Source organism: Puma concolor, chromosome A3 (assembly GCF_028749965.1).
Source record: "Puma concolor isolate L17-30 chromosome A3, mPumCon1.1.hap2, whole genome shotgun sequence".
Taxonomy (NCBI): Eukaryota; Metazoa; Chordata; class Mammalia; order Carnivora; family Felidae; genus Puma; species Puma concolor.
The window spans coordinates 88,770,138-88,791,037 of NC_141669.1; the positions used below are offsets into that span (position 1 = coordinate 88,770,138).

At 42.2% G+C, this 20,900-nt stretch overlaps 1 protein-coding gene across 4 annotated transcripts; it reads left to right on the forward strand.

The window, feature by feature from the left end:
- Positions 1–2,107: 2,107 nt before the first annotated feature.
- On the forward strand, positions 2,108–20,145 carry LOC112869611 (sulfotransferase 1C2). 4 transcript variants are annotated; one of them, XM_086701470.1, is made up of 8 exons: positions 2,108–2,307; positions 5,902–6,079; positions 6,513–6,638; positions 12,500–12,597; positions 16,309–16,435; positions 16,869–16,963; positions 17,095–17,275; positions 19,732–20,145. In XM_086701470.1, the coding sequence occupies exons 1-8, from the start codon at positions 2,122–2,124 to the stop codon at positions 19,842–19,844; spliced, it is 1,104 nt and encodes a 367-aa protein (XP_086557596.1). In that variant the 5' UTR covers positions 2,108–2,121; the 3' UTR covers positions 19,845–20,145. The 4 variants fall into 4 exon arrangements, with proteins under 4 accessions (XP_086557596.1, XP_086557595.1, XP_086557592.1 ...); XM_086701469.1 differs by lacking the exon at positions 5,902–6,079 and having other exon boundaries at positions 2,207–2,307; positions 19,732–20,138; XM_086701466.1 differs by lacking the exon at positions 2,108–2,307 and having other exon boundaries at positions 5,914–6,079; positions 19,732–20,141.
- Positions 20,146–20,900: the final 755 nt, after the last annotated feature.

Consider the following 20,900-nt stretch of genomic DNA (forward strand, 5'->3'; position numbering starts at 1 on the left):
GATTAAATCTATCTCTCTAGATATTATTGACGTTAGTACTTTTTCATGTATTTGTTGGCCATGTCATTATTTGTGAAGTATCCATTCGAGTCTTTTGCCCATTTTCCTATTGGGCTGTTAATCTTTTTCTCAAAGATCTGAAGGAGTTCTATATGTAATCTGGATATGAGTCTTTGAAAAATGCTTTCTCCTCCTGTGTAGATTGTTTTTTACTCTTTTAATGTGTTTTTGATGAACATAGTTCTTCACTTTAATTTAATCCAATTTTGTGATTGTTTTCCGTTATGGTGGATGTCTGTTTTAGCCCATCTAATAAAGCTTGGCTTTTCCAAAGGTCATAGAAATGTTCTCTCATGTTTCCTTCTAGGACCTTTATTGTTTTACCTTTCACATTTAGATCTACAATCCACCTAGACCTGGTTTTCATGTATGGCATACAATGAGGTGAAGATTCAGCTTCTTTCAGCTGAATATCCAATTTCCAGCACTATTTTTTGGAAAGGTCACACTTTCCTCTTCTCCATTGCAGTTCCATCTTCTAGACTCGATAGCTGTCTCTGTGTGGTTCCATTTGAGGACTCTCCTTTCTGTCTCATCAGACTACTTGTCTGTCCTTACACAAATACCACACTTCCTTAATTAATGTGCTTTTATAACAAATCTTGATATCAGATACTTTAAGTTAAAAGCATTCAAGCTTTGGGCCATAAACAATCAGTGGATAACTTGATCTGGACTCATAAAACTTAATTTATATGCTAAGTGCACCAGAGACCAGAAGAGAAGAGGCCAGAGGTGAGCAGATATGCTAGAAAGTTCTGTGATGTTACACTTCATCTGCTGTGGATATGGAAGAAGCAGACATATACAGTAGTTTTAACTTCAAATTCTTTGAGGGCCATGGGTTTATTCACTGCTTACATTTGTGTTCAGTACTATATGTTAATAACTGACATTGCTAAGTAGGGGGGCTTTCCCATCCTTAGTCCAAGGTGATGCTTCAGGTGTGGATAATAGTGCTACCTTGACAGCAGAGAATGTGGGGCAGGTGAAGTACACAATGCCAGGTGTCTCTGACATTGGAAGAACCTTAGTAGGTGGCTGGTAATGAGGGACTTCACAGAAAAAGATAGCGAGCTAGTGCTGGGAACTAACGAGTTATCCAAGGTTCCATGAGTTAACAGCACTGAAATCAGTGAGGTTGTCAAAGAGAAGAGAGCAGAATGAAGAAAAATGGGTTGAGATTATAGAAAAAAATCTTTGGAAAACAGGAGGCAGAGATGTCAGTGAAGAAGCAACCGAGGGTGCGGTCAAAGAATACAAGAAGACATTGTCAGAAATGGAGGCTAGGGTGCCTGGTTACACTTGAACTCAAGAAAGAAAATCCCTGGGTCATAAACAAGGTTGGGAGTTGGCAAAAACTATAGCAGTAACAGAGATTATTTAACACAAGAATGGATTAAATTTCCAGGTAGCCAAGGATACTAGGGAATATAATTTGCCTCCATAAAAGTACACCCTATGTAGGACAAGGCAAGGTATAAATAGATATACACCAAGCTCTAGACTGTGGTTCTGTCCTCTCTGCATTTAGGCTTGGATAAATACAGGTTGGGAAGAACCAGCATTTTAAGCACTTACTATGTACTAGGAAAGGTGTTTTCATTAATATTGCTGGTTTTAATCTTAAAACAGCAGTTAGAGACAGGAACTGTCACTCACAGGGAGTCAGGCTAAGAAGTCAAACGAAAGAACACCAAAGGAGCAAGAGTCTACCTGGAGCTGGATGCATCTGCTCCTGAAGCCAACTTCCTGTTTTCCCACAGGCCCAGGTGTTTTAGATTCTCTGCCAGGCAGAGAAACTGCAGCAACTTGAAAGCTGGATTCTGCTGCCAAACTCAGCTATCCACCGAGCATGCACAGATACTGAGAAGCCAATTCAGAGGAAGGAACATCCACACAACCCTCAAGTTTGCATCAAGTCAAGGGAGCTGATATTTTTGCAGAGTGGTCAAAGCCACATTTGACCTTGTTTACATTTCTTCCACATCAGGCCAGGTCACAGGGCTAGTTCCTGTTCAGGACTAATTCTTCCAGGAATGGCTCCAACTTAACACATGGATGCCAAGAGCCCCCAAAGGGCCTTTACCTGCTGAAGGCCCCGTATGCCTCAGACACAGTGGTAATTTGAGCCTCTGCAATTGCCATACCCAGGGAATGCTACCCTGCTTCCTTGGAATGCATTTTGTGTGTCCACTGACCCTTGGTCAGGACTTTGGGCTGCCGATTTTCAGCTGGAACTTGAAGGTAAGAATATGGCTTAAAAGAAATCCTCAACTCACTGATTTATTTTTCAAATTTTTATGTAGGTGCTGCTATATTGATATAAATAGAAGTGCTTAACTAAAGCCAGAGAATATTTTAAGGAACCTAAAAAATAAAAGTTATTTATAACCAACAAATACCAGCTTAACAATGTAAGTCTAGAAATTCAGGAAGCTGAGTCAAAAATCTCCAAAATCCCTGTCCCATAATATCATCTCTCCTTCCCACCTGGATCTCTCCCCTACATGCTGAGCCTACAAAGGGGACTAGACCAGGTAGGTCCCTGGGCTTCAGGATGGCTAGAAATAAAAAGAAGTAATTGTAGGACAGTGGAGTAAGAGCTATAAAATCTACACACAAAATGCTACAAGATCCCATGAGAAGGGACAACTCTTTCTGTCCATGGAGTCAGAGACAGCTTCACAAAGGAGGCCCCTGACCTAGGGATGACAAAGTTTCCAGCTGGTTTCTCAAGTGGAAATTTTATGCTTTTATGCCTGTAAAGGAAGAACTCTTTCTGTGCCTCTCCTTTATGCTACTTAAGTAGCATACTTCATACATACTTTATACTTTCTGGGACCAGATATGGGGCAGGGTGGGGGCAGTTTACCAAGCAATCCTCAGATTTTCTGGATACTGGCAGTTTAGACACTCTTTACCTAGAGATAGCATCAGATCCCACAGGTTAAGGGCTTAGTCCCCACAAGACTGCTCCCCTCAACCCTGACTTCACATGCCAGTCACAAATTCATATTACAGCCTGTGTTTCTAACCAACCACTTTTTATTTTTATTTTTTATTTATTTTTGACATGGGGGAGTGTGCACACAATGGGGGGAGAGGCAGAGGAGGAGGGAGAAAAAGAATCTTAAAGAAGGCTCACACTCAGCGCAGAGCTCCACATGGGGCTCGATCTCACGACCGTGAGATCACAACCTGAGGTGAAATCAAGAGTGGGTCACTTAACCAGCTGAGCCACCCAGTCACCCCACTAACCAACTACCTTTAGGTTGAAGGTCCCCATGACCCCTTCCATTAATTTAATTCATTTGCTAGAATGGCTCATAGAACTTGGGAAAACACTTCACTTAATATATTACTGGATTACTAGAAAAAGACATAACTCAGGAACAGCCAGATGGGAAAGATGCATAGGGAAAGGTGTGTGGGAAGGGGCATGAGTTCCCATGCTTTCTCCAGGGGTACCATGCTTCCAGCACCTCCACGTGTTCATCAGCTGAGAAGCTCTCTGAATCCCATCTTTTTTGGAATATGTTTATATTGTAGATTATAATTGTGTGTGCCCCTCAATATAGACATATCAATATATATTTGAAAAAAACATAAAAACATAAAAATAATTTTTCTTCATACATTTGGGCTTATTCCAAATTTTCTGGTACATATATACACTCACAATAAAAAACAAGAGAGCTAATTTTTTTTAAAGGAATCTGGAATTTGCAGACACACACTGGCTACAACCTTGGACAACTTATTGATCATGTGACTCCCAGCTTCCTCACATTTATGAATGTAAATTATAAAATTGTGATATGAATTAAAAGAGAAAAGAAAAGTCTATAAAAGATCTAACATAGAAGGCCTGTAAGAAATGTTAGCTCTTGGGATGCCTGGGTGGCTCAGTCAAACGTCCGACTTCAGCTCAGGTCATGATTTTCATGGTTGGTGAGTTAGAGCCCCTCATTGGACTCTGTGCTGACAGCTCAGAGCTTGGAACCTACTTCCAATTCTGTGTCTCCCTCTGTCTCTGTCCCTCCCCTACTCATGCTCTGTCTCTCACTGTCTCTCAAAAAATGAATAAACACTAAAATATTTTTTTAAAGAAATGTTAGTTCTCTTCCCACCTCCCTCTTAATGTTGATCACATGGTAATTTTCATATTATCCAAACTCTACCTTCTTTGACATATCGTCAAACCAGCTGTTTCTTACACTTGAATTTTTTTTTTTTGGAAATAGTTCATCTTTCATTTTCTTAAAACATAGTCTCCATTCTAAGAGATTTACCTCACTCTGAGAGTAGAACCTTGAAAACGAGCCTTACTATGGCAGCACAAACTCCCTCTCACCCACTGCCTGGAAAGGCTGGGCCAGATTCTCTTATTCAATTTCCAGTAAGTATGGAACATTTCCTGTAAGGATGCTTTCAACTCTAAAGTCCTGGCACTGAATTTATATACAATAGTTATGTATACAAGGAACTCATCCCAGCACATGCAAATTGAAGTGTTCAATAAATGTTAGCTTTTAAGTAATATTTAATTACTAGCAGTAGCAATAAATGTCTTCTGGGATCGCAGTAGCCAATTATTCTGGAGTAATAGTGGCCCATTCTCCTGGCTTTCTCATTTTGTGCATTTCATACATTTCTTTCAGTAGAACAAAACACACAAAAAACCTGATTCAAAAAATGGGCTAAACATTTAAATGGACATTTCTCCAAAAGAGATATATGAATGACAAATAGGCACATGAAAAGATGCTCAACATCACTAATCATTAAGGAAATGAAAATCAAAACTACATGAAATATCACCACATACCTATTAGAATAGTCATTCTAGAAATTAAAAACATTTTAAACATATACTTAATGAATAAAATAAACAGAAAATAACAAATATTGTTGAAGATGTGAAGAAATTGGAACCCTTGTGCCTTTCTGGTGAGAATGTTAGTGTACTGTGTACTGTGGAAAACAGCATGGCAATTTCTCAAAAAATTAAACATAAAATTACCATATGATCTAACAATTCCATTTCTGGGTATATACCCCAAAGAATTGAAAGTAGGATCTTGAAGAAATATTTAAATACCCATGTTCATAACAGCATTATTCACAAAAGTCAAACATTAGAAGCAATCTAAATGTCCATACATGGATGAATGAAAAGCAAAATGTAGTTTTTGTCACACAGTGGGATGTTTTTCAGCCCTAAAAAGGAATGAAATTCTGACACATTGTACAACATGGATAAACTTTGGAGATATTATCCTAAGTAAAATAAGCCAGTCACAAAAGGACAAATATTGTATGATTCCATTCACATGAGGAACCTAGTGTAGACAAATTCATAGAAAAAGTAGAAGGGGATAGGGGAAAAGAACTATGGGGAGTTAGTGTTTAATGGTGTAGTTTCATTTTGGGAAGATTAAAAAGTTCTAGACATGGATGTTGGTGATGGCTGCACAACAATGAGAATGTACTTAATACCACTGAACTGGATACTTAAAAATGGTTAAAATGGTAAATTTTATGTTATGTGTATTTTACCGCAATTGTTTTAAAAGTCCTCTATCCTGGGGCACCTGGGTGGCGCAGTCGGTTAAGCGTCCGACTTCAGCCAGGTCGCGATCTCGCGGTCCGGGAGTTCGAGCCCGGCGTCAGGTTCTGGGCTGATGGCTCAGAGCCTGGAGCCTGTTTCCGATTCTGTGTCTCCGTCTCTCTCTGCCCCTCCCCCGTTCATGCTCTGTCTCTCTCTGTCCCAAAAATAAATAAACGTTGAAAAAAAAAATTAAAAAAAAAAAAAAGTCCTCTATCCTGTGCCCACAGGGACTCCCCCTCCCATTGCAAGACAGTATGGCCCTGACCACAGAGTTGAGGACACAGCTACAACTGAGAGAGGTGGCAGGGATCCCCCTGCAGGCTAGCACTGTGGACAACTGGAGCCAGATCCAGAACTTTGAGGCCAAGCCAGATGATCTCCTCATCTGTACCTACCCTAAATCAGGTGACTGTGGGGTTAGGGGACAACCAAACTTCAGCCTGTGGAGTAAGAAAGGGCTGCTCATGTCAGTTATAATCCCCCTTGATACAGTGCACTCACTCATTCAAGGAAAGCTGCTCCTTCTCGCTATTCCATGATGAGGCAATCTTGGGATGCCTAATGTCCCTGGGTTTATTAGGGTCAAGCATAATGGCTTTAGAGGACCCAGGCTGTTGTGCTCTATTATGGATTGCTCTTGGGTGACAACGTCATGCAGCTCCTTCTGTCCATAGAGACCTTGTGGGGTTTTCCCACATGGACGTTCAGGACAGGATCCTGACCTGAGGGGAGGTTGAACCAAACACCATCAGTCTCCACGTCCCCTTTTTCACCCAGAACACTTAAGACAGATTGTCTAACCAGTTTCTATATCTCACCCTTTCCATTTGGGCCCCAGGGACCACGTGGATTCAGGAAATTGTAGACATGATTGAGCAGAATGGAGATGTGGAGAAATGTCAGAGAGCCGTAATTCAACACCGCCATCCATTCATCGAGTGGGCTCGGCCACCCCAGCCTTCTGGTGAGAGTTCCCCCATTATTGCTATGACTCCATTCTTTCTCTTCTTTTAAGATTTTTTTTAGAGCAGTGTTAGATTTACAACAAAGTAGAGTCATAGAGATTTTCCGCACATGCATAGCCTTCTCCATTATCAATATCTACCCCCTCCCCCAGATGGTGCATTTGTTTCAATTGAACCTACACTGACACATCATAATCACCCAAAGCCCAGTGTTTGCTCTGGATGTTGTACATTCTATGAGTTTGGACCAATGTATAATGACCTGGATCCAGCACTGTAATACCACACAGAGTAGCTCCACTGCCCTAAAAATTCTCTGTGCTCCACTCGTTCATCCCTCCCTCTCTCCCCAACCTCTGACAACCACTAATCTGTTTACTCTTTCCAGTTTTTTCTTTTCCAGAATATCATATAGTTGGAATCATACAGTATGTGGCCTTTTCAGACAGGCTTCTCTCACTCAGCAATGTGCATTTAAGTTTCCTCCATGTATTTTCATGGCATGATAGCTCATTTCTTTTCAGTGCTAATATTCCATTGCTTAGATGTACCACAATTTATCCATTCACCTACTCAAGGGCATTCCAGTGGCTCTCCTTATCCCTTTCTCTTCCTCTCTCTTCCTCCTTTCTCCCTTTTCTCATTCTTTCTACATATTACCTAAAATTATTTGCCAAAAGTGAATCTAAGTAAAAAGGAGTTGCCTTATTTTCTTCTTAAATGCTCCCTCTGACCATCACACTATAGAACACACAGAGAAGGTAGAGAGCTATTTATGAAACAATTTGCACTCTCTCCTCTCCTTACTCCACCATACAAAATTCCAGAGCAGCCAAGAAAGTGACAGATAATCATCAAAAATAATGCGTTTGCAGCCAACTATTTCTGTTCTGTAAGGAGACTTTTTTAGGGTAATACTCAACCTAGAATTGAGTATTCAAAACACACAAAAAAAAAGACAAAAAGACAACCAGAACTTCTTGGAATTCAATAAACTTCTTGAAATTAAAAAAAAAAAAAAAAAAAAAAAAAAAAGGCAACCAGAAGGCAAAAGAAGCCATTCCAGGTAACTGGCAGCTGCTGGAAGCATGTTACAGAACAAGGATAAGAGGAACACCTACTTTGCTATTTCAGTATTGCATAGGACAGCACAATGAAAAACTGGAAACACAACTAGCTAGAGCTGCAATATTATAGGCAGCACAACTCTAGTGTTGAACCAATTGTGGACGGAGCTACCAATGCCTTGTGATAGAGAAGTTCCTTATCTGATGCCCATCAAACCTTAAACTTGTGTCCAAGTTAGAATAGCCTTAGGTACTTTCTTGTCCTTCTGGTTCTACTTGCCTAGCCACTCAGACTCCTATGACCCTCAATTCCTGTCTGCCTGGTTATTCACTAGTTTAGCAATCCAGTGCCTGGTCTGATCGCTGCTCTGAACTACCTGTGAGTCTCTGACACTGCACGCAGAGTACTCTCTGCCTGCTTAACTGTGACCCCACTCTGTGTGTAGCCAGGGCCTTCCATTTTTGTTGGTGTCTGGTCCTTTGATCCCTTGAGCAGCAGGATGGTATAATGAATAAAGACAACAAGGGTTTAAATCCTGATGCCATAACTCACTCAGCTCAGTGACCTTTAGCAAGTTACCTTCTCTGTGTTACAATTGCCTCAGCTGCAAAATGTCAATAGAATTGGTGCCTACTTTAAAAAGTCATTGTAGGGATTAAATGAGTTAATATGTGTTAAAAGCTTAGAACAACACCTGGCACAGAGTAGATACCATTTAAGTGTTAGGTATTCCCGATCACCTCTTAGGCTAAATCCCTTGCCCCACAAGGGCATGTGTTCCCTGGTCATCCAAGCCCAGTTTTTTATCTTATTTCTACATTCAACCCCAGCCACCATCATCTTACCTCTGACAATCTGGGAGATTAAAGAGAGGGAAAAAATCCTAAACATGATTTCTAGTGAGGCATTCTTGGCAGTGGGGAGCAGAGTATCCAGCATAAGCATATGCTATTGTTAAGTCAGCATAAAAAGCAGGATAAAGCTTCTCTCAAGGCAATGCCAGTAGCTACAGAATTCAAGAAAGGATAATAACCAATAGCCCAGCATGGCACATCATACAGAAATCAAGATGGATCTTTACAAAACAAGGTGCCCTTGGGGTGCCTGGGTGGCTCAGTCAGTTAAACGTCTGACTTTGACTCGAGTTCTTGAGTTTGAACGCCACATCAGGCTCTGTGCTGACAGCTCAGACCCTGGAGCCTGCTTCGGATTCTGTGTTTCCCTCTCTCTCTCTGCCCCTGCCCTGTTCTCTCTCTCTCTCTGTCTCTCTCAACAATAAATAAACAATTAAAAAAAAAAACAAGGTGCCCCATGTCCAAAGATGTGATAAACACTGAAAAGGGTTATGGTCTTTCCAGCTATAAACAGACAGAGGCTGGGTAAAGACTCGGCTAGGCAGTAGTTTTATTTAAGAGCAGATGGTCCCTGCCACCTGAGGTGAGGGCTACCATTAGGAGGGTAATATGGTTGCTGAAATAGACTGATGGGTGTTGGTCAAGTATACCGACCACCCTCAGAGGGTTCAAGAGTGAGCGGACACTCCTGGATGTAATGGAAGTTTGTGTCCCGCGTGGTCAGTCTCCCTCCCAGGAGCCCTCCTACCCTCCCACCAACTCCTAGCAACAGAGCTGTTTGACATCTAAAGCATTGCATATATGGCCTAATAAAAGCAAGGCCGGGAAGAATTTGAAAAGGTGCGTGTGTGTGTGTGTGTGTGTGTGTGAGAGAGAGAGAGAGAGAGAGAGCGAGAACTGTATATAGGTGAGATCTAGAAATAACTCCTACAGCTCAACAAGAACTTATACTACAGGCCCTGGGCTGCATATACAACTCCATACCTCCACTTGCCTTCAATAGTTCATGGTCCAATGGAGGAGGCAAAGGCAGACCATATGATGACAAGGAATGGGTATGCTGGGTAGAGGTTAGCATAGGACACCATCAGCAGGGTGAAGAACGTGCCTGAAAACCAATGCCTGGAGAAGCTGACACCTGCAATGACAAGCTGCTACTGCTGCTGTTGCTGTGTTTTTCCTGCCAGACTGCAAGCTTCTCATGCAGATGATTAGGGCCAAAAATTATTCCATTGGCCTCTTCTTCCACGGGGCAGGCTCGGGAATGACTTTATGACCTGAGGTGTGTTCATGGACACTCTCCCCTGCCCTTCTCACCCCCTGAGGCTGAGCACTCATGGCAGAGTGCCCAGGAAATGAGACCACCCCAACCAGCTCTCCTGAAGCACTGATAAGAGACAGAGAGAGAGAGAGAAGGAGAAAACATATAATTTGCTTGAATCTGTGAAATAAAACATGGGTGGAATGCTCCATGTAAAGCCCTAAACCTGCAGAATCTCTGTCTATTGTAGGGGTTCTTTGGGAGCAAAGTTTGAAGCTGGAGCTGGGTCAAGCCTGCTGGGAGGGTTGCGTGTGAGGATGAAAACCCAAGACTACCAGCCCCCTTCCCACACAGGGGTCATTGAGCCCAGGATCTGAGGGGCAAACATGCTCAGGTCATCACAACCTTATCTTCTTCCTTCTCACCTCCCTCTCTTGCAAGTCCCTCTGCACTTGGGCCCCTGGGGAGCCTTCTTAGTTTTCTTGCGAGATTGGTTATGCATTTAAAGGATGTTTGTGGTGTTTTAATCAGATTTTACAGGTGCTTTACAACAGAAGAGGTCTTCATAGTGTCTGGAACACTATATTGCTAGCAGTGGAAGTGTCTGGAGAGACTCTAAAAAGTGACTGGGACGAACCAGGTGCCCAGAGATATAGGCAAGGAAGACAAGAGACCTGGAGAAGCAGAACAGGTGTAAATAGCTCTGAAGGGTAACATGTGAGCAGGAGACACGATGGAAGCTGAGGAAAGGAGCTAGACGCAGGACAATTTCACAGTCTTGCTAAGGAATATGGGCTTTAATTATAGACCAGTAGCTTTCTAATTTTTCTTTTCAGTACCAGAATTTTTTTTAATTATTGGGACCATATGAATCAATAATTCCACCTCTGCGTATATGCCCTAAAGAATTAAAGACAGAGACTAGAGAAGCATCATTCATAGAAGCATCATTCACAATAGCCGAGGATGGAAGAAACCCAAGTGTCCAGGACAGATGAATGGATGAGTAAAATGTGATACATACATGCAATGAAAGATTATTCAGTCTTAAAAAGGAAGGAAATTCTGATACCTGCTACAACAAGGATGAACCTTAAGGACATTATGCTAAGTGGAATAAGCCAGTCACCAAAAAAAGACAAACACTGTATGATTCCACTTATATTAGGTATCCACAGGAGTCAAATTCATAGAATCAGAAAGAATAGTGGCTGCCAGTGGCTGGGGAAGGGTGGAATGGGGAGTTAGTGTTTAACAGGTACAGTGTTTAAGCAGATTGGTTGCACAACAACATGAATGCAATTAGCACTACTGAACTGTACTCTTTAAAAGAGTTAAGATGGAAAATTTTACTTTATGTGTATCTTACCGCAAGTTTTAAAAAAAATTATTAGGGGTTCCAAACATATAAAATAAGCAAAACCAAAGATGACCAGAATGAAACACATCCTTTCAACTCCACCTTGAATCCCTTACCTCAAACACATAGCTTGGGGAGCAAGTGTGAAAAACCACCTTGAGTATAGAAGGTTTCCAAACAGAAGAGGCACATGGTCTGAGCTGCTCAAAAGGAGCAGCACTCTCCCCAGTCTCCATGTGTTCACCAACCCAGAAGCTCTCCAAACCCCAGACTTTAGGGACTTAATGGAGGCTTCATCGTGCAGGTATGATCTATCATTTACTCCATTTTCAGCCCTTCCTCCCTCTCTGAAGAATGGGGGATAGGGCTGAAAATTCCAAGCTTCTAATCATGGCTGGTCTTGCTGGTGACCAGCCTCCATCTAGGAGCCCACCTAGAGTCAGCTCATTAGAACAGGACACCCTGAGGTGCCTGGGTGGTTCCGTTGGTTAAGCATCCAACTTCAGGTCATGATCTGACACCTCATGAGTTCAAGCCCTGCATTGGGCTCTGTGCTGACAGCTCAGAGCCTGGGGCCTGCTTCCAATTCTGTGTCTTCATCTCTCTCTCTGCCCCTTCTTTGCTCATGCACTTCCTCTCTCTCTCTCTCTCTCTCTCTCTCTCTCTCTCTCTCTCTATGTCTCTCAAAAATAAATAATCATTAAAAAAACTTTTTTCAAAAAGCAGGGCACCCTTATCACCCAGGAAATTATAGAGGTTTCAGGAATTCTGTGCCGAGAAGCAGAAGCAGAGACAAATATAAATTTTCTATTATCTCACATCCCCTCCCTCAGTCTAACACAATGATTGCACAGAGCAAGTGTCTAGTCAGTGTTTTAGAGGACAGAGTGGAAATCACAACTCATGTGACATCAAGTACATATGTTTTTAGAGATGAAACAAGTGACTAGCACATGGGCCAAGTACATGGGCAGCCTGTTGCAGACACGCAGGGGTGGGCACTGGCTGGGAGGCAAGAGAGGCCTGCACTCTGGTTCCCCCTGGCTCTGCTACAATAAGAACTCACTTGTCCCTTCTCAGCTTCTGTCTCCACATCCTGAAAGTGACAGAGTAAATTAATCTAAGCTCCCTTCCAACTCTCAAGCTGTTTGAGTCTACAGAAGTGATGGTAAAATAAATAATTTTATTATGAAATCCCAAAGGAAGTCAAGAGATGGGGGTGGAGGGTGATGGGACATTCTGGACAGAGCCCAGAATATAAGATCCCCCATGCAGTACTTGTATTACACAGATGTTTCCTCTTGATTTACTTCAAAGGGGTGGAAAAAGCCAAAGCAATGCCCTCTCCACGGATACTAAGGACTCACCTTCCAATTCAGCTCTTGCCTCCATCTTTCTGGGAAAATAACTGCAAGGTAAGACAGCAATAGCTTCCCTGGGGACAGGCGGGGAGACTAACCCTCCTGAGAGCAAATCCGCCAGACCCTAACTCACAACACTGCCATCATGTTTACCTCTCCGCTATCTCTGCAGTATTGCTGTTGATCAGCAATAAGAGAAAATGTAAACTTCTATACTCAGCAGGATATTCACCTGAATGTTTTCAAATAAGATGTGGATTGTTTGAAGGTACAGACGAATTTTTGGAGATAACAAGAGATAGTGAGTGTCCACAGTTGATCCAAGGGTGTGGGCAATGGAATTCTCATAATAGAGGACAGAAGAAAAAGTGAGGAGAAAAAAACCCCTGATGATTGTTTAAAAGGGTAAATAGATGGAGCAGTGTTTCTTGAGGGGAGCAGTTGGCCTTAACCTCTAGTAAACTCTGGGCTCTTAGCTTTACTGCTTCTGGGACTTTATTCTGTATTCAGCGTCTAATCAGTTCCTGGCACATAGAGGACATTCAAAATGTGTTTGCTGAATGAAAAACAAATGAATTAGGTCATGGAAAGAAACTGAGGTGTCAGCCAGCGATGTTAAGGAAGTTTTCTCAAAAGTGGGAATGAAGGGAACAAAGGGCTAGGAAGGGTGTATTTCTAGGGAACAATAGCGATTATGTGGGTCCTTTCAGTAAAGTTATATAAGGGAACAAGAACCTCCATTTCTGGGATTATGTTAAGACTAAACACCCTGAAACCTCTTGTATAAAACACTTAGCAATTACACATAACAAATGACAAGTTTCCTTGTAAATGTGTAACTGAGATCCAGATACAGTTGAGGAAATCCCTCAGTCCCACAATGAAGAGGGCACTGGAACTCAGAGAGGTCACTGACACTGTAGCTGTCCTGTGGGTATTTGATGACCTGGAGAATGTAGCAGCGTGAGTTTCAATGGCTGCACAGGGGCAAATCCCAGAGCAGAAGGAACCAGAAAAGTAAGGAGCCCAAGCTGGGACAGCTGAAGGGCTTCACTGTCAATGGACGGAAGTCTCTCTGTGTTGACCTGGGCTCTCAGCTTCCCTGAAAATGTGTGGCCACATTTTGAAGGTCTCCTCTTCAAAGGAGGAAATTCAAGCTGCACTTCTTGCATTGTCCAAGAAGCCCCATGCTGAGAAACTGTATAAGGTGGTTCCATTGGTGGCATCCCCAGGATGACCAGCAAACACAAACATGGGATGGTCAGGGGGAGGGAGAATACCTTCTGCTTGCAGTGCTCCCTCTTGAGTCGACCATCTCACATTACAAAATATACAAAGGAACAAGCTAAAAATATATTAAAAACCAACCAAACAAATAAACTGAACAACAACAACAACAACAAAAGGAACAAGCCAGCAAGAGAAAGAGTCTGCAGAAAGAACAAACAGCAGGGTTGGACCTCAAGGACTTCAGATATCAAAATGACCAGATATAGAAATATAAGTTGTGTAAGAAAATTGAAAGATTGAATGAAAAATCAAAGAAGGGAATAAGATGCTATTTTTAAAGCATAATTTTTATTAAGTTAAATAATCAGGATTTCTGTGACTGAAATAATATATAAGCATCTGCTATAAAAATCCAACCAAAGCTCTCTGATTTGCCAACACCTGCAGTGGCTCTCTCACATGGACCTGGGAGGACACAGCACGTGCTGCCTTCGAGGGGCGGCCGAGGCCCCGGAAGGGCCAGGGTGCCTGGGCTGGCTGCAGCAGGGTGGCCACGGGGACAAAGAGACCGCCGTGGGTGAGAGAGGAGGTGCCCCGTCCCACTTCATCTCCCCACTTGCTTCTGGGTCCTCTGCCTGCGGGAGGGTATCCGCTCCTGCTGTGCACTAGGACCCCATCGCGAATCTGCGCCTGCAGGACTGACCCTCACAAGCCAAGCCTTCTTCTCTCCCTCTCGCTGTCTCCGGGTTTGTGGCCTTAAGCTCCATCACCATGGTCTCTGCTTTCGGATAAAAAGCACCAGCGTTAGAAAGATGGTGTTCCTCAGACCTGAACCACGACCGCAAAACTGGAAGTAGAACCCAAGCCCTGACAATCAAATTTCTTGTCAGTGTTTGTGGGATGTGAGATTGCCACAGAAATAGCTTTTGTCGCCACTTATTGTCATGCATCTTCCAAAAAAATGTGTTATTAATTACCTGTGGCTATTTCACACTGTTACTTAGTCCCTTTCTTTCTAGCCCTTTCAATTTCTGAACTAAAAAAAGCTAATAATACACTCACACACACAAATTCAACAACAGGTGAAGTGCAGAACGGACACCACAAAAGAGAGAATAAATGAACTTGGTGGGGGAAATGGGATGAAGTTTTGAGGAGAGAAGGGAGAGCCTTGTGGCTGGAAGTGAGAAATAAGATAGGAAGATTAATTAAATGATTAGCCAACCAGAAATTAAAAAGCCTAAGAATTCAGGTGGATTTTTTTTAAACTTCTCACGCCTAGGAAGCACCAGGGTCAGTCAGGAGGCAGAGGGAGCAAGGGTAACATGTGGTCAAGAGCCTTTATTCTGGTTTCCGAAGGAAGGAATGGGTGAGGCAGGTAAGCAGGTTTAAGATTGGGTAGTTTGGATGATTTCTGCAGTCTCTGGGGCAGAAGGGATGATGCTCCTGCTTTTGTGGTCCTGGCCCTGGGGTGATTAGAGCAGATGGATAGTGGCACAGAGTGTGAGAGCCTAATAAGGGAGGTGTTTGAGACGCAGGCTCCAGACTGGTGGAGTGATAAGTGAGCATGATTGTGAGTTGTTACTATCTCTAGTAACCTGCTAAACCTGGCAGGGGCAGTCCATCCAGGGTTAGCAAAGCCCCAGGATGTCAAAGCATCAGAATATAGGAAGTAGCACTACTGACGTTTTGGGCCAGATAATTCTTTTGGGTGGAGAGGCAGGGGGCTGCCCTGTACACTGTAAAATGTTGAGCAACATCCCTAGCCTCTACTCATTAGATGCCAGTAGCACTGCCACCCCCTGTTGTGACAACAAAAAATACCTCCAGGCATTGCCAAATGTCCCCCAGTGGGCAAAATCATTCCTAGTTGAGAACTGTTTTAGGGTAAAAACAAACAAACAAACAAACAAACAAACAAACAACATTGAAATGACTAGTTATGGATCTAAGGTGACTAGTCAATGAGACCAGCTCAGGATTGATGCTGTCAGAATGTGAGTTGAGTACTTAGCAATCATTAAAGGTCATATTTGGTTAAAGTGAAAGGCTGAGAGGGTAGGAGTCAAGGTTGTGGTCAAAATGAAACCTAAACAGGATGCTTTGTAGGGCAAGACCTGAAGTGATTCAAGATGATAATAATAGAGTTGCTGAGAACAGGAAAGAAATAAGACCGAGACGTCATCCTGCTTCTCCAGGAAATTGAGATGAGATGTTGGGAGGATCATCAGCACATGCATGTGGTAGTTTCTGTGTGACGGGAGGTCATAGTTGCTAGAGAACGACTGGACTCTGACACTAAAGGGGCAAGCAAGAATCAGGCTACTTAATAGGACTGAGTTTGGATAAAGAGGACAATCAGCAGAGAAGCAGGGGACAGCCAGAGGAGGAGGAGGTCATGGCCAAGTCGAACTGTCAGACAGGAGAGCTGAGGCAGGTGTGTGTGGCCACCCTTGGCATGGCTCAAACTGAGTGAATTCTGTGAAAATTCACTTTTCATACCATCTTTTACCCTCCTCTCTTGTCACCCCAAAGTTCCTTTATGTGGCTCGAAATGCCAAAGACTGCATGGTTTCCTACTACCATTTCCAAAGGATGAATCAAATGCTTCCTGACCCTGGCACCTGGGAAGAGTATTTTGAAACCTTCATCAATGGGAAAGGTAAAGGATAATCCTTCACATCTTTGGGTTCCCAATCCAGGTATCTAGGAATCATTTGATTCCTTAGAAGGTTGTGTTCCTCCTTATATGTGTCCTACCTCAGACTGGGACTGAGAAGGGCAGGCTGGCTGAGCTCAGAGTGAATACCCATAGTCCCAGCAAATATCTCTCACCCAATTTGAAAGCCTTTATCCCAGGTTACCTGACCCATAGAGTCACCCCCATTCCAAAGAGAATCCTTGTTCCAATATCAGGGCATATGTGATTATACACAATAAATATGAATCCATTTTAGGTAGCATGTTGGGATAAATTACCCCAAGGCTATACCATACGATATCACCCTCTAAGTCAAACAGATCAGGACTCAGGATATATCTGGGACTTTGGGTGATCCCTATGTAGAGTGTTATGTTTCTTGTGTCTGTTACAGTGGGCTGGGGTTCCTGGTATGACCATGTAAAGGGATGGTGGGAGATGAAAGACAGATACCAGATTCTCTTCCTCTTCTTTGAGGACATAAAACGGGTGAGTAATGGCCCTTCAGAAAAATCACTCTAGGCTCTTTCAGGGCTGCACCTCTGGGAGGGACACCCTGAAGAATTTATGTGTGTCCTGATACCATCTTCCATTCCAATGCAATGTTACCCTCACCACAGGACCCAAAGCAAGAAATTCAGAAAGTGATGCAGTTCATGGGAAAGAGCTTGCATGAAACAGTGCTAGATAAAATTGTCCAAGAGACGTCATTTGAGAAAATGAAAGAAAATCCCATGACAAATCGATCTACAGTTCCCAAATCCATCCTGGACCCGTCCATTTCCCCCTTCATGAGAAAAGGTGTGTGTGGCCTCAAATACTATATAAATATAAGTAAGTATAAACCAAACACTCAGTTTGTCTAGTAATATCTGTCTGCCTTTTAGCAAGAAGATGTTAGGGTTCTTTTTTTATTTTTTTCTTTAAAATTTATTTATTATTGAGAGACAGACACAGAGTGTGAGTGGTGGGGGGGTGGGTAGAGAGAGGGGGAGACACACAATGCGAAGCAGACTCCAGGCTCTGAGCTGTCAGCACAGAGCCCAATGTGGAGTTCGAACTCACAAAGTGCGAGATCATGACCTGAGCCAAAGTCATTGGCTCAACCAAGCCACCCAAGTGCCCCAAGAAGATGTTAGGTTTTATTAATTTCAAGACAATACACTTAGCCTATTAAAAATAATATGCCACTAATAAGGTGGGGATTTAATCTTGTTACAGAAGAGAGCTCTCTGGGGTATTTGGTTGTAAGAAACAGGGGTTTGTTAGGAGAAGTCAGGCAGAGGTATAAGAGAAATGCAGTCTTGCAGGTAGTTAAGAGCAGGAGCCACCATTGGTCTAGACCTTGTGGGGATCCCTGGATCTCAGAGTAAGAGCCTCGGCAGCAGGAGGGTACAGCTTTTTGCTAGAAGGCTTCATCCCTTACAGGACTCAGCTGTCCTTCACATATCTGCTAGGAGTGCTTTCCTCCACTGACCAGCTTCCTGTCACTCTGCCCATTACACTTCTACTTTATAGCTTCTGCTGACTCGGCTTCTTCTCATAGGTTGGTCTTTATTTATTATTAAATTATTTTTTTATGTTTATTTACTTTTGAGAGTAAGAGAGACAGAGGGAGAGTGGCGGAGGGGCAGAGAGAGAGGGAGACACAGAATCTGAAGCAGACTTCAGACTCTGAGCTATCAGCACAGAGCCCGACACAGGGCTTGAACTCACAGACTCTAAGATTGTGACCTGAGCCAGAGTCAGACACTTAACCAACTGAGCCACCCAGGCACCCCTGCTCATAGCTTGGTCTTGATGATGGCCCACACATGGGCCATCATACTTCCAACTATCACTGCTACTGAGCATTGCTTCATTGTCTTCATTTTTTAGTTCTACTTCCCAAAACAGGAATTCTAATTGGCCCCAGCTAATATTTTTTGAGGAAAAAAAGCCTTATCATTTTTTTATTTAAAAAGTAATATATATCATTGTAAAAAAAATTAGATCAATATGGAATTGCATTTTCAATGAAAAAAATTTTTTTTTCTTCACCAAAACCCTGCCCCCCAGAAGTAGCCACCAATAGTATGGCTCCCTTTCTATTTAAGAACACAGACTTCTTTTGCACAACAGAGGAACCATGGTATACTACTGCTTTGCAACTTTTCTTCTTTTTTTAATTTCTTACTTTATTTTGTTGCATTTTTGAATTTACAGCATCATCCCATGCTAGTGCAGCAAACCAAAAAATGCCATTCCTTTTCTCTTCAGATAATCAATGGTGATGATTTGGCAAGTAGCCCTTCTTCAGATCCAGACAAATTTATCTTTCTATACACCCTCCTTCCCTCAGGCTCATACATATGCAAACAAAAATATAGAACATGGTGAAGGCTAAAACCCAAATGTGGTCATACTTCACACCTTCATTTGCCAGAATATCAGACATCCCTCCAGAGCAAGGCATGTAGGTCCATATAGCTCACTGTTTTTAGTGGTCTCATGTTATGCCGAAGCACGGATGCATCATAACTCATTCAACTATTCCCCTAGTGAAAGATACCACAGTTTATTTTGTTTTTAATATTTTATCTTTATGAATAATGTTATAGTAAACATCTTTGTATGCACGTTATGTCCTGATGCTTTTATTTCTGTTGCACAAATTTTCAGAAGATGCACTGTGGACATATAGAGTATTTCCCCTTTTTAACATTATTTTAGTAGTTACTAGTTGGTGAAAAAGCTCATACATATCCAGTGTCTCAATGACATTTTTCCCAAAAGTTATTTTTTTTAATTGAGAAGTAACTTACCAAAAAATGCAAACTCTGAAGTATGCAGTTCAATATATTGAAAAATGTATACACCCATATAACCAGCACCCCAGTTAATCTCTACCCTCAGATACAACCACCATTCTAATTTCTATCACTACAGATTGATTTTGCCCGTTCTTAGACTTCATATAAAAGAAATCATACAGTATGTACCTTCTTGTGTGTTGTGTCTATCACTCAGTGTAACGTCTGAGATTCCTCCATTGGCCTGTGTCATTTCTGTGCAGTGGTCCATTATGTGAATATATCACAAGTGAGGCCAAGCACCAGCACCTTTGAGGCAATTGTCCACTCTAGCTAAGAGTCCACCCCCTGTGCAGAGCATGCTAGGGTCCTTCTTAGATCAGAGGGCCGCAGGTGGAAGGGTAGGCATCGAGGGGGAGGTGGAGAAAGGCAAACGTGTTGTCAAGCTTGGTTTTCCTCTTCTAGGAACTGTGGGGGATTGGAAAAACCACTTCACTGTGGTTCAGAGTGAAAGATTTGATGAAATCTACAGACAAAAGATGGAAGGAACCTCAATAAATTTCTGCATGGAACTCTGAACAAGATGTACATAGAAAGGTAGATGACAAGAATGGGGAAGCTATCTTCAATCCTTCAGTGAAGCCCAAAGAATCTCTGAAAGCATATTGTAAAAATATACAATTGTGGTACCACTGTCTCTGTGATTATTACCAACCCCATTTTTCAAAAGGATCATGTCTAATGCTTATTTTCTCAACCATCCTTTCCAAAGTAAGAAATAGAATGGCTTAATAAATAAAATAAAATAAAATAAAATAAAATAAAGTAAAACAAAACAAAACAAAATAAGATAAAATAAAATAAAGTAAAATAAAATAAAATATAAAATAAAGACTTGAATACTGCAAAGATTTTTTTTTTTTAGGTCTCCATTATTCTGGAAAGTGCTTCCTAGTTTTCTAGTGTGTAATATAAAATACCTTGGGTGTAAATATGCAAATACTAGGTTATATCTATGTTGAAAATATGAAATCACTGATATCTGTCCCAGTCATTCAAGAAACTCCAGCTGTGCTAGGTTCTGGGGTTCCACCTGATTAGCATGGAAGGGACACTTTGAGGGTAGTCTTGATGCAGCCAGCCCTGAGAAAACATGTCCAGAGTGCCAGTTAATCTCTCTACCCTTGGATAAAACCACCATTCTAATTTCTGTCAGCACAGATTGACTTTGGCTATTCTTGGACTTCATATAAATGAAATCGTACAGTATGTACCTGCTTGTGTCTGCTGTCTATCACTCAATGTAACATTTGAGATTCCTCCATTGGCTTGCATCAGTTCACTGCTTTTCACTTCTGTGCAGTAGTCCATAATGCGAATATATATGGTGAGGAAGAAAAGGGAAGGGCATGGAGGGGGATGCCAGATGACCAAAACCTAATTAGGAGTCATAGTGTGCTTAATTACAGAAACAGGAAGTTTAAGGGTGTCCACTTGGGAGCCTGAGTCATATCCTGCTAAAAGCAGACAATGGGAGATAGCATCAGCAAAGTCAGCCCAGGCATGATTGTCAGATTTAAAGATAGTCTCAACCGCAATGCTGTGTCCACTGAGGGCTTGCATAACCAAGATGC

Coding starts and splice junctions, on each gene's coding strand:
- LOC112869611 (XM_086701470.1), top strand. CDS start 2,122: ATGCCAAGAGCCCCCAAAGGGCCTTTACCTGCTGAAGGCCCCGTATGC. Junction 16,436..16,868: donor AACCTTCATCAATGGGAAAG/GTAAAGGATAAT, acceptor TGTCTGTTACAG/TGGGCTGGGGTTCCTGGTAT. Junction 16,964..17,094: donor TCTTTGAGGACATAAAACGG/GTGAGTAATGGC, acceptor CCCTCACCACAG/GACCCAAAGCAAGAAATTCA.